This window comes from Haliaeetus leucocephalus, unplaced genomic scaffold (assembly GCF_000737465.1).
Source record: "Haliaeetus leucocephalus isolate CR32 unplaced genomic scaffold, Haliaeetus_leucocephalus-4.0 Scaffold92, whole genome shotgun sequence".
Lineage (NCBI taxonomy): Eukaryota > Metazoa > Chordata > Aves > Accipitriformes > Accipitridae > Haliaeetus > Haliaeetus leucocephalus.
Window position 1 is genome coordinate 3275706 of NW_010972528.1, and position 16289 is coordinate 3291994.

The 16289-nt window shown below is 38.3% G+C and overlaps 1 protein-coding gene across 1 annotated transcript in view; it reads left to right on the forward strand.

The window, feature by feature from the left end:
• PRMT7 (protein arginine methyltransferase 7) overlaps nt 1–10831 on the forward strand; it is a 16202-nt gene extending 5371 nt beyond the window's left edge. Inside the window, exons 7-15 of the mRNA XM_010585217.1 lie at nt 1022–1163; nt 1647–1730; nt 2973–3020; nt 4227–4316; nt 4991–5152; nt 7524–7598; nt 8347–8507; nt 9623–9719; nt 10297–10831. Of these exons, the coding sequence (XP_010583519.1) occupies nt 1022–1163; nt 1647–1730; nt 2973–3020; nt 4227–4316; nt 4991–5152; nt 7524–7598; nt 8347–8507; nt 9623–9719; nt 10297–10455 (1018 nt within the window). The 3' untranslated portion in view covers nt 10456–10831. The remainder of the gene's footprint in view (nt 1–1021; nt 1164–1646; nt 1731–2972; nt 3021–4226; nt 4317–4990; nt 5153–7523; nt 7599–8346; nt 8508–9622; nt 9720–10296) is intronic.
• Nucleotides 10832–16289: the final 5458 nt, after the last annotated feature.

The following is a 16289-nucleotide window of genomic DNA, read 5'->3' on the forward strand; positions in this document are numbered from 1 at the left end:
CCAAAGTGGCCAACAGGGTATTCCATACCATGTGACGTCACATCTAGTATAGGAACTGGGAAGGCGGGGGGGGGTATCACCACTCGGGGACCAGCTGGGTGTTGGTCGGCGGGTGGTGAGCAATTGCACTGCGCATCATTTGTACATTCCAATACTTTCATTATTACTGTTGTCATTTTATTAATGTTATCATTATCATTATTAGTTTCTTCTTTTCTGTTCTGTTAAAAAGTTCTTTTCTCAACCCACGAGCTTTACTTCTCTTCCCGATTTTCTCCCCCATCCCACTGTGTGTGGGGGAGTGAGTGAGCGGCGGTGTGGTGCTTAGTTGCTGGCTGGGGTTAAACCACGACAATGGGGAATGCACAGGTGAAAAAAACACATGATGCATAAAAACACAGTTGAGGTTTGGACTGCAGGCTCTGCCTTATACCTGGTGGCATTCTGTGACAGAGAAACAAAAAACACTCATGGTAGGTTCCTGGAAATCCTGAAATATAGCTCAGCTGAGCTGGCGTATAAGTAAAGGAGTGAAATAATTGCCATTCAGTTTCTTTTCATTTTCTATTTTCTTAGTCAGCACTGTATTTTTGAGATTAATGCCTTTTGCTCAAATTAAAAGGAGCTTAATCATGTTGGTTGTGATTACAATAGCAGCCAACATCTTTAAAAATCAATGGCAGCTTTAAAAGTTAATGCCTGAATTTTGTGTGCCTTTTTTACTTAGGAATCCAAATGAGTAACTTTTTTCTAAAAAGTCAAAGCCTAAAATACCTAACCATCACAATCAGTGGGAAAGTTTGGGGGGGGTTCTTTGTTTGGTTTTTTAAAAAAGGTGAAAATTTGCTCTTCTTTTCATTTGGAAATGCAAAGCTAAAAAAAGGTCCCTGCAGAACTAGTAAATTTGAATAACAGTGGACTCCATATACATTGATGTGCATACTAGCTAAAATGCATAAATGTACCTGTTTGCAAAAACATGTTATTGATGCAATACAATTTACTGAAATTTTTTCTGCAGAGGACCAGAGGAGAATAAAGCAGATGTTTGTGTTGAGAGTCCTGTTTGTAGATGTCAGGCTCATCTTCTTTGGAATAGACCGCGCTTTGGGGCATTAAATGATCAGAACCGAACATCCCAATACATCAAGTCTTTGATGAAAGTGAGTGCATGTTGCCTGTAGTTTTTTTTGCTTCTGTGATAGATGCGTGTATTGTTTTATCTGCAGTAATTATTTATGGAATTTGTTTCTCCCTTGCTAAAGGACTTTGCTGACAAAGTAGATTTTATTTACATCAGCAGATGTAAGTTATATTTTGTCATGAAAACTTTGGTATTGTAAGCAGCCATTTTTGCATAGGAATTTGTAGCAGCTCTGTGTATTTGTTAGACGAAGTATTAGTAGTTGAATAAAGACACCCAATACATTTTTATGCAAACTTTTTCTGACCTAAAACAAGGGGATTACATGAATGTTTCTTACACTATTCTGTTCTGCTTGAAGTGGTTATATTAATCACTGTATCTCCCAGCCCTTATTTGATATGGAAGTGTATGAAGTGGGAAAACATGCCACCAAAATGTCTAGAATTTGAAAACTTTTTCATCTGGAATAGGAATAACAATGACTATTTAATTTCTGTAGGTTCTGAAAACAGATAGTGTTTGCCTCTGTATCAGTGATGGCAGTCTACTGCCTGTGCTGGCTCACTATCTTGGAGCAAAGCAGGTACAGTACTTCTTCCTGTTTTTCTGATCTTTGCATTTTAGTTTGCTATTTTTAGTTCTCTCATATAGCTCAGCATTTCCAGCCCATTATTTAATTATTTCCAGTGCCTCTACAGTGACAAGTGAGAAGAAGCCTCCCATTGTGTTGAAGTGGAGGTTAAATTCATCTCCGATCAAGCTGAAGTCTAGGGAGATAATCATTACCAGTTTTTATGTTTACCAATGTGTAGCCTTGAATAAAAGTGGTGTTCCTCATTCCCCACTGATTCCTGTTTGCCATCTTGTATCTTGGTGCTTTTGGAAATACTCTTTCTGCCGATCTAAATGTGTGGCAGGATTTTTTGTCTGCTTGTATGGTTCCAGTTCCATAATTGCATTTATTATCTAGTCTGAAATGGAAGGTCGGTAACAGCAAGATAGGAAGCAGTAAGAATACTGAGTCTGTGTGTAAATGAGAGCTACCTGGCTGTCTCACTTATGTATATACTTGATGTGTTCTCTTATAGGGCTCTTCAAACTAAAATCTATTATAGTTGGACTGAATATCTGGGAATGTGTAATGTAATATAATCCTGAGGAAGATGCTTGGCAATTCATAGAAATAAACAACCATGCTGAGTTAAACCAGTGATCCATGGCCCGTGTATTTTTGCCTTCAGTAGTGGCTAGTCACAGATGACCAGGAGAGAGGAAATGAAAGGGCATACACAAAAACTTCAATAATATTTTCCTAGCCCTGTAGCAGCATATTGCCTAACTATTCACCGATTTTGAATAAAACCCAATTTTTTTTTTCTAAGTTCAAAAGGCTGATGTGCTGCATTGTACATCTGAGCTCTTTCCAGCTGATACAGTCAGATCATGTTAAACAATGCTTACAAGGAGTAAGCACTAATGGAGGTTGATTTAAGCACACTGGCAATATGCTTGCATTTGTTAAGGAGTATATATATGCCTAGAGCAAATGTTAATATGCTATGTGCATCTTAAAAATGGAAAATAAATATTTGCATTCTGTTGTTTTTTTTCTCGTATGGCTGTGAAAAGAGCATTATTTAGCCTGTAGTTATTGGGGGTGTTTTTGTTGTTGTTAAAAAGGTACATGACAGTGAGCTGTGGAATAGATGCATGGTTCTTATGAATTATGTTCACTAGGCCATCAAAATAGTTCCTTCATTGTTTGTGTACATATTCAACTAAAAATTATAAAGCTAGTTGACTAACTGTTGTGTATTTTCTTTAGGTGTTTACATTAGAAAACTCTGCTGTGGCCTGTTCTGTCATGGAAAAAGTGAGTATTCAGTTTTCTGTTAAAGCAGTAAATGAACTCATGGCGTTTCTAAGGCCAGAGCTGATGCCTTTGATTGTCCTTGCATCAATTGCTTGGAGGTTAAATCAGTTTAATGAATGTATTTGATCATACAGTTTGACAAGACTGTGGGAGGTGGGATATGTTGGGGGGAAGAGTTCTGATTTTTTCCAAGTAGTTGTACGGAGCTGTATGCAAATACTTGGAGGAATACATCCTGTCAGAGATATATCCAATCTCATAGCTTTAGCCACAAGCTGAATCAGCCACTGGGGAAGTTGAGCTGAGTAGCGGGAATTATGGTTGCCAGTGCTTGATCTCTCCTTGCAGATGCCTGTTGGCTTGTCTGCTTAAGCTACTGCTCTGCTGCCCTCATTGCGTTGGTGATAAAAGCCAAGCTGTTTGTTTCTGAGGATTAATGGAATGTCAGAGCATCCCGTAGCTGGCACCAGTCTTACCTGGGAAGTGGCATCTGGCAGTTGTGTCTTCCAGCTGAGACAAGTTGGGAATGCCTGCTCTGCTGTTTGGCTCTTAGGAGATAGCAAGCAGTGGGTCTTAACTGGAAGTGATGTTTCAGCTGCTTCCTTAGGGTAGAGCACAGAAGGCCCTGCCGGTGGAGTGGAGGCTGTTTGGGAGAGGCAGCTGATACCTAAGAAGTGACTGGAAGCAGCTTCCCAAAGTCTTCGTTCAGCTGTGTCGTGTTTTAGTTGGCACTATATATTTGAAAGAGGTGTATCTCAGCATGTGGCTTAGGAGTACAAAAACATTAATGGTAGGCAAATTAGGATGCAAACCTGGTCTCAAACAGAAGCCAAATATACAATGTATTCATGGTTGAAGTAATTTTTATCTTTCTTGACTGTCCTTCCCATATGCTTCAAAGTACACATGAATGAAGGTGAGGCAACTTTTGTGTTACCTGCCTTTTTATGTACTTAATTGAAGGAATACGTAGGGCATGCGCTTTAGTTCACTAGGTGTGACATGTTGGCTCTAAGTCCATGCACCCTTCAAGAATAGACTTGTATCATCCTGGTGAGTTATGGTAGGCAGTTTTTCAAAAATCTCTTTGGGCTATTGGTTTCTCTTTTGTTTATTTTAATAAAATAATTAGTTTAGTATGGGTTTGAGTCTCTGCTGTAGCTTTTGACTAAGACAGTATACTACTTCCTCCCCCCCCCCCCCCCGGTTTTTAAAACAAATCATCTTGACGATAAAATTAAAATAATAGAAGCACGTCCCGAGTTGCTGACGACTTCTCATTTGGAAGACAAAAAGGTATGTTACAGTTGTCCAATACTGAATTGCAGTGGGGTAGTGGGGAGTGGAAAGTGAAGATGAATCTTGCTTTCCTACTGTGCTACTGTAACCACAATGAATCCCATTATATCCCAGCTCATATAAAGTGTAATGAGTAGATGGTTCATACCTTGTCCCACTGAAACTAAATGAAGCTTAGTGTAAAGACTGTGGGAGGGTTTTCACTTCGTTTTTGAAAGGGTATGACTTTCCCTTCCTGCATATAATCTATACCAGTTGTAAGGGCAGTTAAACTGGTTTAACTCCATATGTTCTACTAGGCTGTAGCTCTTCTTTCTCAAGCCACTCAGAAGATTGCAGTCTATTTGGAAGTACTAACATCCTTAAATTAAAAACTCCAAAATTCTGTGACTCTTACTACAAAGCCTTCCAACCTAAAACTGCAATATTTTCTCAAACTTTGTTGCAGGAAAATTGATTTTAAAATTTGCTAACTAAAACCACAAAAATACGTCTGTTGTGCAGTGTATGCAGTATGCATTAATTAAATCCTTATGGAACAGCAGAAGTTTTTATCTAGCTGACTTCACTTGCTATATTGCATCTTCAACTACTGAAGATACAAACAGCCTGTGTTATTGAGTCGTTGTTCTTTATTTTAATGCTTTTTATCTCCTTCTTTCTTTGCCAAGATTTCTGTTCTTGTGGGAGAGCCATTTTTTACTACAAGTTTGTTGCCGTGGCATAACCTGTATTTCTGGTATGCTAGGACAGCTGTGACCAGTCACCTTACCAACAATGTCACCATCCTACCTCAATCTGCGTCTTTGCACATGATGATTGTGGAATTTCAGGTGAGATTGTTCAGAGCTATCCATTACACAGATTCACTTAAAATTGAGTACCCTGCCAGGATTTTTTAATGACAAGTTTATCTCATCTTAATACTGTTCATGTCAATATGTTTTGCACTTGCCACCCGAGAAAAGAATATTTGACATCTTGAAGAGGAGTTTTGCTATTTCAGCCATCTTTTGTCAGAAAAATAACTTGAATAACTTTACCATTTTAAATGAAAGGGCTGAATGTTTTTAAATAGTTCTTTAGATTAGAGAGATATTGCTGAAGCATGTGAGAATTGTGATTATTTATAAAATTAGATATTCTGCAAAATAACAGGTTTTAAAATGATGCTTTATAAGACTAGGCAGGATTCATAATTGCATGTTCTTTTTTTTTTAACCACTTGAGGCTGTGCACAGTTCTAAATTTGAGCATAATACGGGTCACATCTTAAAAATACTTTGAAAAGTCATCTTCCAGAAATTGTACAAAGGTATAAACTTCTTTGCAGTTATTAAGGACTTGGTCAGTAAAGATTGTGGAGTTCACCTACAATAACAATGGAAATAAAATAAGTACTTTCATAATTAATATGCAAAGTTTTTATCCAGTAGCTTAAGTGAAGGAATTCTTTAGTCTGAAATTGCGTAACTAAATTGTACATATCTGTAAATTAAAAAACAGCCTATAATCTAATGTATTTTCACATAAACATAACCTTCAGTTTATATGTTAAAAATGCCAGCTCTTTTCTCTCTCTTTTCTTCCCTCTGCTTCACTAGCTGCGTAGTTTTGTGTCTGAGCCCTTAATGGTTTCCTTATTCAAATGCTCTTTAACCTGGTTCTCTTACTTCCGCCTTTGATTTGTGCATGTGAAAATATGTACGTTCTTTTTCCCTCTGGGACTAATCAACTATGCTGCATGTTTTTACATACCTTTTTGCTTTCTGCAAAAATTTAGAGAATTTAAATTTATACTGAGTAAATAATGTAAATCTGAATCTTGTAATAGAAAGCAGATGTTTAAGACTAATCAACAGTAATCAGATTGAAATAAGCAGTTAATTTTAATTCCATGCTTTCTTATCTAGAGGATTTGCTTCCCTAGAACTCAAAGAATTTTGTAAGGAAGTAAGCATTATTCTTTTCATGTCCTGGTTGAGGAAACTGAAGCCTGCCAAGTGATGACTTAAGATTATTTAGCAATCTCGTAGCAGAATGTAGAGTGACATTCATGTCACCCAAACCTCTGTTTTACACTTTTATGTACAGGGTTGTGTTCAGAGATGATTCCACATAGTTATTTTGGTAGAACATTTAACCTGTGTTTAGTTCCATTAAGCTCTTCCAAAAGCTATTGCTTTAATTTCACATTTTCCTCTGTTCAGTGGTGAATCTAGACTCAAAGACTAGCATCTGTGGGGTTTTTTAAATAACCTATGCATTTACCAGTTCTTGGTTAGACAGAAGGAAGAAACGTGTTGTAAGGTATTTTGCAGAACTGGTTCTGTAGGCTGTTCTGTCTTGTCAGAATAGGGATATGTCATTATAGTTAAGCAATTAGCAAAAGCTAGATCCAGGAGAAAGAATTGAATGACGTTACTTCAGTTATAAACCTGTTTAGGCCATAATTGCATTTAGGGAGCAGGATGCTACCTATCTGATTTGATAGTTCTGTCAGGCATACCATTCAGAGATTCTAGTCCATGCTGTATTCAGGCATAAATTGTAACAGCATTTATTTAAATTTATAGTAGTCCTGCTGCCATCTTGGAAAGCAGGAACATTTGAAGTTGCTAAGTGCAACAATAGGCAGGTAATAAAATGTATATATCCACAGCTAGTGAATGTTCTTGTTCTATTAAGAGATAATTAATGCGGTCTAAGGAAAGGCAAAAGTTGTATTGAATCATTGTCTGTCCAGTGGATTGCTAAAGTCAATGAGAGGCATAGTATGAAGTGCCTAAAATGATTTTAACTAATCTTTAGAGTGCTAAAGGGAAGTGTGGTAGTCCAATAGGCTGTAAGATGTCTAATGCAACTGGGAGCACATACCTGTGCTGGGTAGTGGAAATGGGGGGGCTGTAAGGATTTAACCTTGGCAAATCCATACCTCCTCTAAAGTAAACTATGCATAGAGATGGTAGGAAATGTGGCACATTCTTTAGAGCAGTTGAAAACAGTGGCTAAAGAATTAACTGACTTGCAAAATATTTTCCCAGAATTACACTGTCTTCTGATTCTTGCAGTAGTTCTAATTGTTTAGGAATGTATAGATAGTAAAGAGTCTGTATCTGGCTTGTTACCAAAGGTCTAATCTACAGCTAAAATTATTCTTTTTACTTTAATAAAACCAAACAAAATCCTGTTTTCTTTTTTTAGGACTTATGGAGAATCCGGAGTCCATGTGGCACCTGTGAAGGTTTTGATGTCCAGACTATGGATGATATGATTAAAGTAAGTCACAGCAAAAGAGAACAAAACTCACCTTGGCTTAAAAAAAAAGTATTTAGTGACTGTAGAAAAATTTATACATTAGGCAGAACACCATTGTTCTCATTTTTCATAAATATGGTGGCTAAATAGCAATACTGTTCTTGCAAAACAGTAACTTCTGTGGTATGGGTTTTGGCGTTGTATGTTTCTTCTCATTTGTCAAGCTCTTCAGTACTTCACACTGTTTTGAAAATACTTCATTCAGAAAGAAAAATACAGTTCTCAAAATTTTACTCTGATCTTGAAATCAAATCATCTCGGAATTGTTCATAGACAAATCCTGCTGCCCTTACTTGCCCTTGCAGGTACTTTTGAAAGAGAAAAAGGCTTTTTGACTTCTGAGAAATAGATATGAAGAGTGAGATTTATTTGTATCAATTTCTAGAGCTGTATGGTTGATATCTGTATTTGAGTTAACCATTTAGATTGCCTTTATAGTCATTGTGGAGGAGTATAGGCAGTTCTAGAGTAGAAGAAAATTTAAATGCATTGTATTTTGAAAGTGCCTGTTTCACTACTGAGGACCATAGTCATAGCAATTAGTTCATGCATCTAGTACATATTTTCCTTGTGCCTAAGAAGTGCAATCCTGTCCTTTTGCAGCTTTATTGCTTAAATACTCAGGGTTCAGGACACATAATTAATTTGAAAACAAGGACTGTGTGCCTTTGGATTGTTTTCAGGTAGTTTTATTACTTTCTTTCTTCAGAATTCTCTGAATTTTAGGGAATCCAGGGAAGCAGAACCTCACCCTCTGTGGGAATATCCTTGCAAGTCACTCTCTGACCCTCAGGAAGTTTTGACATTTGACTTCAGAAAGACTGTACCACAACATGGTCTTGGCACAGAGGGTTCTGTAAATCTTTTACGGTGAGTTTTCTCATTGCAATAAATACTCTTATCATCATCCATTTTTGTTACCTCATATTCAAGCTCTTTGTGTATTACAGTTAACTAGTGGGAACATACTTGACATTTAATAATGTGACCTAAAGTTGTGGAAGTTACTCTGACACAAATTTCCTGTGGCCATTCACAATAAGCTATAACAATAAGGGTAATTTCTTAGATAATATCCATGTATTTAAAAAATAACATTTTTCTAGATGTTACCATGATTTAAAACTTAAATAGATTAATTTAGAGTTTAGAGAAAATAAACGATTGTCTGGATGTTTTTAATCTTTGCATTTGTTCCCTGTTGCTGAGTTCTTGCAGAAAAAGCTCCTATTAACTTTCCAAATTATTCTGTTTAATAGCTTTAAAGTGTATGCTATTCTTCCTTTTAACTATAATTCTGACCATCTTGATATTTGTCATGTCTTCTGAGGTATTTTTCACTATAATCTAACTACAGATTGTACTTAATTCTGTTCAAACTGGAAATGCTGTTAAGAATTAAAAAATGGCAAAGTTATTTTTAACAATCTAGAGCTTATGTAACTCAAACAGTGCTGTAATCATATGATTCTCTTTATGAAACAAAATTCAAGGTTTCACAAAATCCAGAACCATCTGCATGGGGTCTCTGTGTGTTTGCACCCGTTGTTGTATTTACAGGCAACATGCTAGCATGACCTCTGTGCTCCTTGTGGAGCAGACACTTGGAAGTGAGATGGTATGTGTGGTAAATATTTCCTCAAAATTCAGAAACAATAGGAGCTGGGGTCTCTGAAGGAAGTACTCTCCAAATATGCCATATAATTTATGCCATGTTACTGAGTGCCTGTTAAATGACTGTGGTTCTGAGCAGATTTAGTTACAACATATTCTCCTCTTCCTTGTCTATTTTAGATTTCATATCTGCAAATACTTTAAAAGTTGCTACCCATTTACCAAATCATTCAGCTCTTCAACTTTTTTTCAAAGAAACAAGTTATTCATGCTTTTACAGCTCTCACCTAAACTATGTGAGGAATGGATGTAGTGTTTAAGCCGTCGGTATTGTATAAAGTAACAGGTTTTGATCCTCCACCTCTCCCCAGAAAAGGAAAGAGCCACGGAGCAGTTCTGTGGATGGAATATCATCTTGCTGCTGATATCTCTGTTAGTACAGGACTGATGCAAATTTCAAATGAAAAGGTATTTCTTCAGTCTAATTTATTATGTCAAAGTCTATAGGATTACAGTGCTGAAAAATGGGTCGCTGTTGGGCATGCTTGGTTTATGTAGTGCTCTTTGTTACGCTGTTTGAATACTATGTAGACAAAACTACCAGAGGCATCTGTTCATGGTTTTAGGAGGAGCAGGAGATGTACCTTAAAATGGGAGACTCTGAATTGGATCCAAATGCTTCCATAGTTTGGAACCACATTCAGAACTTAAATATGATGCTTGCTCAAAGTAGAATTTATTCATACAAATTCCTTTTCTCAGTTTAACAAATGCAAAAATTTTGAGGGGAAGGAGTAAGTATTTTCAGTACTCTAAGTATTCTTTGACCAAATCCATTTTTTTCCTCTACGGTGTCACTGTGCAGTGTAGCATATGGTATTTTGAAGTTATGTATTCCTGCAATGGAATGAATGGATGGCAATGAAAGCGATAACTATCCGATCATTGTATCGGAACTGGGAACAAGAACTCTTACTGTATTATTACTGTCTAGTAATAATATCATAGAGTTCTGACTGCTTTCACTTTTAACTCTCTCCTATAGGGAAACTGTGAATGGAATCCCCACTGCAAGCAAGCTGTCTATTTCTTCAGTTCTGTTATTGAATCAGAAATTCTGTCAGACCCTCCTAGTGCTGTCTCGTATGCTATAAATTTCGACACAAAGACAGGAGAGATTGCCATGGATTTTAAGCTATTGTAAAATACTTTCCTCTTACTCATATACCTAAATTGTATTAAACTTTACATAGTATTTTTTTTGTATGGCAGAGGGATTTTTTTATTGTGCTCAGAGAGCAAACTGTCTGTTCTGAAATGTACTTGAAATCTTATTAGTTTTGTTTTCAAAATATATAGTTGGGGAGGTAGAGAGGAACCTTTTCTTAAGGGCAGGTTTTCCTCACAGGGTTTATATACATACATACACATACTTGTTATTATCTGTTTTAGTAAAACTCTGGTATTTGGGGGGTTTGAATAGTGTTATGGAGCTACAAAACAGTTGACTTACTGACTATTGCATGGCATATCTGTGGGTGAAAAACTAAAAAAAACTAAACCTTACACTAGCATTAGATAAAAGTGAGTTAAACTCATCTACTTCTAGGCTTTGGTCTTGTCACTGTAAAATGGGAAATAATCTTCAGAGTGCACAAAAAGAAATCCCAAGTCAAGCTACATATGTATATTTGTACACTTAATAGGGAGAAGGAAACAGTTTAGCTGCTTGCAGACTTGTGTAAGTTGTGGCTAGTATTAAACTGAAATGGTCAGTGAATTAAAGTGACAGTGTTTTTGCACTGACATTCTGCTAGAGTCTGAGATGCTGCATTTCTGAAGAGACATTTGCCAAACAGTGACCGAAGTCTGGAAAGGTGTAACTGGAAATTAGAAAATGTACATATTCAGGTTAATTGGAAAAGAAACAAAAGAAAGAGAGCTGTAGTCTAAAAAACTTGCAAATCTTTAGGAGATATGTAATATGCATTATAAGATCAAAAATGCGGCCTTATACTCATTCGATTAGAGGTCTAAATAGTATCTGCCAGATTAGCCAAGTTGTGTGTTGTTCTGCAATAGCACATGTCCATAACTGAGGTTTTCTTAGTTGCATTCCAAATCACATTGGCAGACATTGTAGTGTGTGACCATGTGTGTGCAATTAATTCTGCTTTAGATGAACAATCAATTGGTATATCCGTTTCGTATGTGTGACCTATTAAGGGAAGTAGAAAATCAATGTACTGCCTGTCCTAAATTATGTCAGCCAGCCAGCTGCAGGGATAACTGCTTACCAAAGCTACTCCTACTTCCTCTGAGCAGTGACTTCAGCAAAGTGAAAGGAATGCCATAAAGAAGCCATGAGGGAGCAGGAGCCTACTCCACTTTGCTTTCCTGGTCACCATGACAAATAATTCTGGTGAGTAGGAATTTTTCCTCTTTCTCTTCCTAGGAGTGTGATCATATTTGTAGACCTGCAAGCCATCTGAAATATTCCTCAATTTTTCAGAACTATTTTCCTGACAAAGGCCTTTACACTTAATGGATGTAAGGCAGCAATGAAATACGTGATTAATGTTTTTCACTAGAACAGAAACCCTGAAGCTCATACTGAGATCTGTGGATTTCACTTTTCAATACTGTACTTGTAAGATGCTTAACTTCAGACTCATTTCTTACAAACTTTTCTGGAATATATAGGTTACTGTTCATTAAACAATTGTTCCTAATTTTGATACACTGTGCCTAGCCCACAGAAAGTATGGTGGCACAAATCTGTTTGTTATATGTTGGGAACATAAGCTGTACCACTGTAAAGGAAACAATAATATGGCCAAGTCTTCTAAATGGTAAAGGCTTGGCCCTTTATAATAATAAATAAAAAAAAAAAGCACAGAGACAGTTGTGCAGGTCTGAATGCATAAGGCTTGCATTGTGTAGTTTCTCATCTCCTGGAGGAGGTAACACAGCAGAAAAAACTTAGATGCTTCCTCCTGTGTTTGCTCATGGCCTGACACAGAAAGCATGAGCTGCTGTTCTTGTTCTGCAGTAGGAATAGCTTCTGAAGGTGCTTTGCGTTTAACTGCACACATGATTCTGTATTTAACAGAAGCATACAGTGTTCCGAAGGGAACACAGAACTAATAGACAGCAATATATTAGAATTTTTATGTTTTAAAAATAAAAGTAAGGTGGAACAAAACCACAACTGAATTTACAGTATTTTAATGTCTAGTGTTAACTTTCTCAAAGATAACTGTCTATGTATGTGCCTGAATCATACTTTCTAAGAAAAAAAAAAAAAAAAACACAGATAAATTTGCTAAAATGCCAAAGGGAGGGAATCTACATTGATGGGAATTTGTATTTTGTTATCACTGTTATATATGTTGAAGATATGTGGGCACTGAGGTAGATACTAGGCATGGTGACTGAGAGGTATTTTTAAACCCTTTTGGTATTGTGAGACTCGGGACTATTGACATTCTTAGAGGTGGGTGTAGTGAGAGTGAAGGGCATAGGCTATATGTAGTAGCTAGCATATCTGTAGAACTGTGCTTCCAGAATGAACTGTGACAATATGAATCACATTATCTGCATGTGAGGAAAAACAATCTTAAATTTTTATACACCTGGAGCAGTAATTGTATTGCAGCTGTCAAAAAAAATAAAAGGCTGGAAAGCTGGAATGCTGAGCATATTTAAGCACCTGTGGGTTCCTTAGAGGAACAAAGTCTGGTGGATGTTCTCAAGAAACCTTGTGCATGTTTTAATTCACCGTGAGTGTGATAAACATCACTAATGCTTGCTTGTTATGCTTATGCATTTAGACAGGCACTGAAACTGCTTTGAGGATTTGGTTAAAACATGCTGGAAGCTGTTAGGTTGAAGCTAAACCCTTACCCCATGTGTGGTTTGAATGTTCTGACATAAGTCACACCACTCATTAAATTCTGGTACATACAAAACATAGCTGTGTTGATAGGAATCTAGGTGACTTCAAAGAGGTTTGTTCACGTGTAATTAGGAGTATTCAGTGTATGTATCAGTCTTCCTTGACTTCTGTGAATTCTTCAGGTTGGACTTAAAAATCCAGTGTGATCTGTAAATCGTGAAAAACAGCTGCTTATAGGGGGATACTTGGCCATTCCTTATACACATATGCAAAAACAAAACAAAAAAGTACTTCTATCTTTGTCCTCTTCCACAGGGCATTTTACTGCAAGCACACACATGGGGGAGGAAAGCCACTTTATCAGAAAAACACATCTACCCAGTAGCAGCATTCAGACTCCTGTTTGTTCCCAGACCTGATAGAAGCATTGCGATGATGTGCTGAGTTGGAAGAGCTTCTGGCTACTGGCATCCTAATAAGCAGAGCAAGAATCTTATTTTCTCTTGGAAGTAACTTATTCTTTGTGGCCACCACAGGCAATTTTTTTTCTAAATGACAAGAGCTTTGATCCTGACTAGCCTGCAGGCATAGATGCATGTTTTAATAGAAACAGGATCCCCTGCCACCACTGACCTAATAGTATTACAGTTCATATATTGCCTGAGAGCCAGTGTATAACTGGCAGATTTTTTTAATGTGGCACAAGAGATGCTTTGCCTAAAGACATAGGTTTTATTCAGGTATTAAAAATAATCATAAACTACAAAGTTTTGCCATTCACATTTAACTTCCCTGTTGTAGTTTTGCTGCAAAAATAATAACTTTTCGGTAGCTCTGAATTGTAATGAAAGTTCTACTAATAATTGGTGGTTATCACTCTACAAATCCACAAGAGGGTGCTGAGAATCCACTTCTAACTTTGTAGTGCATTTTCAGATGGTGTTTACTTCTGATAAGGAAAAGTGCACAGACTTGCAATGCACCTGCCTCGTGCAAATAAAACGCTTGTGATGTTATGAGATACACTGTACATACATGCACTGAAATGGAAAACTAGTATAAAAAGTGACAACTGCTAGTAAGACTAATACAGACTGCACCTACCATAAAAAGCAGGCAAGCAACAAAGCATCTCATGCTGAATACACAGAATGAGTAATACTCTTAGGACAGTGAAATTGTGCTTCATTAAGACCATGACAAGTCCTGCATTTTAAAGGGTGTTTTCTAAGTAGTGGCAGCTGCAAGTTTGTTGCTTTATTTGCAGAACTGGTACCTTTTGTCTGAAGGCTGGGCAATTCAAGGACTGAGATCCCAGAGCTTGCTTTTTTCCTTCATTAGTCCCTTTGAAACTGCTCTGTGTAGGCTTCCTGCATTTAACAAGATAGAGGATGCAGCTCGGGACTAATTCATTTAGTCACTCATCTTTTGTATTCTATTTGTAGTTACAGCTGGTTGTTAGGAAGGGAAGAGACTATTACAGCTTCCCAGTGTTAGATTTTTCCAGTGACGATTGTGAGCTGAATACAATGGGTGCTTGTCTTGTCATTCTACCTTGTTGACTCCAATGGCATTGCAGAATGTTAATTTGGTTTGGTACTTAATCATTTTAAAACTTCACGTTTCCAGGCTCTTAATGGAGGTTAATGATTAAGATGCTTCTCAGAGAGAGGTATGTGTTGTCATCCCCATTTTTCAGATGAGAAAAAAACTTAAGTGTGCTTTGTGTGGGTGTTGAAGTGTTTCATCTGCCCCAGGCTCACTATAAGATTAGGGCCTCAGAGCTAAAAATTACTTGCTCAAGGCCATGCAGAGTAAACTAATCCCCTGACTCCCTTGCTCTGCTTTAATCATTTTGTTTCCTTAGCGCAGTGTGATTTCAAATGCAGCCTTATGAGGTTTGACCGAGATACAGCAGATAAAGGCTCAGAGGCAGCAAATCCTTGCATACCTCAGTAATTAAAACCATGGGGTTTTTAACACACATATATAAAATATATATATTATGTATAAATTATATTTTAATATATAGATTATATATATATATTTATAAGGCTGTAGGGCTTTGTTTTTGTTTTGAAAGGCTGTCATGGAAATTACCCACTTTTTTTCTTTTTTTTTCTTTTTTTTTTTTCCCCAGCAGGATTCTGTCTAGGATTTGAGAGCCCTAAAGATGCCTGTTTTGTGGACAAAGGCACTAATGAAAGAATGAGAGCTGATTATTTTCTTCTGTGCAAAGGGAAAGCCCTGCAGTTGCAGGGCTGATGCTGCTCTTCGCAGTGGTGCGGGCACAGTCCCAGGGTATCTTACCTCTTAAGTTACATACAGGAGGCTGGCCACATAACCTCTTGTTCTTCCTCTGGGTTTTGCTGAAGTGCAGCTCCATAACGTACTGCAGCAGCAGCCTCGCCCATGTTATTTTCTGCAGCCTCTGCTCTTTCTTGCCTTGCACGTCACTCTGGGTGAAGTGTCGCACTGGTGCTTTGGAAGAAAGAGTGGGTGCTGCGGTTCGCTGGGTGGACTCCTGCTTCTCAAGGCTGATGGATCCTGCTCTATCTGTACTCCCATAAAGTGACTACTCGCTTCGTGTTGGAGTGCCTAAGAAACCAATTATTCACAACCCTGAGAATCAGCAAATAAATCAAACTGCGGCAGTGAATGGGGTGGGAGGGAGAGACAAACGCCCTTCACTGCAGCACCTGAAAATGTCGTCTTCTTTCTCAACTGCAGTAGTTCTAGGAAGGGTTGAAGTGGCTGTGCTGTAGGTCTGCATGCGGTTGTCTCGCAGGCGACTGCAAAGTCATTTATAAGGAAGGGCTGACGCTCATATCCCTTGCTTCAGGTGGAAAGGGCCGTGAGCGCATCCAGAACCCACTAGCAATAAACCGACTCCCCTGCAGCCTCCCAACGCGGAAGGTGAGGGGGCGGCAGGCAGGCGGCCGCTCGGCCAGGGCTGCCTCGCGTCTGGCGGCACCTCCTCCCGGCGCCGCCGGTCTCGGGCACAGGAGCGGCCGCCCCCGGCGCCCCTGCTCTCTCGGGAACGCGCCGGCCCACAGCCCGCCCGGGGCGCGAGTCCCGCTCCTGATTGGCCGAGCCCCCTCGTCAGGCCGGGCGGCCGGCCGCCATTTTGGCCTCCTGCC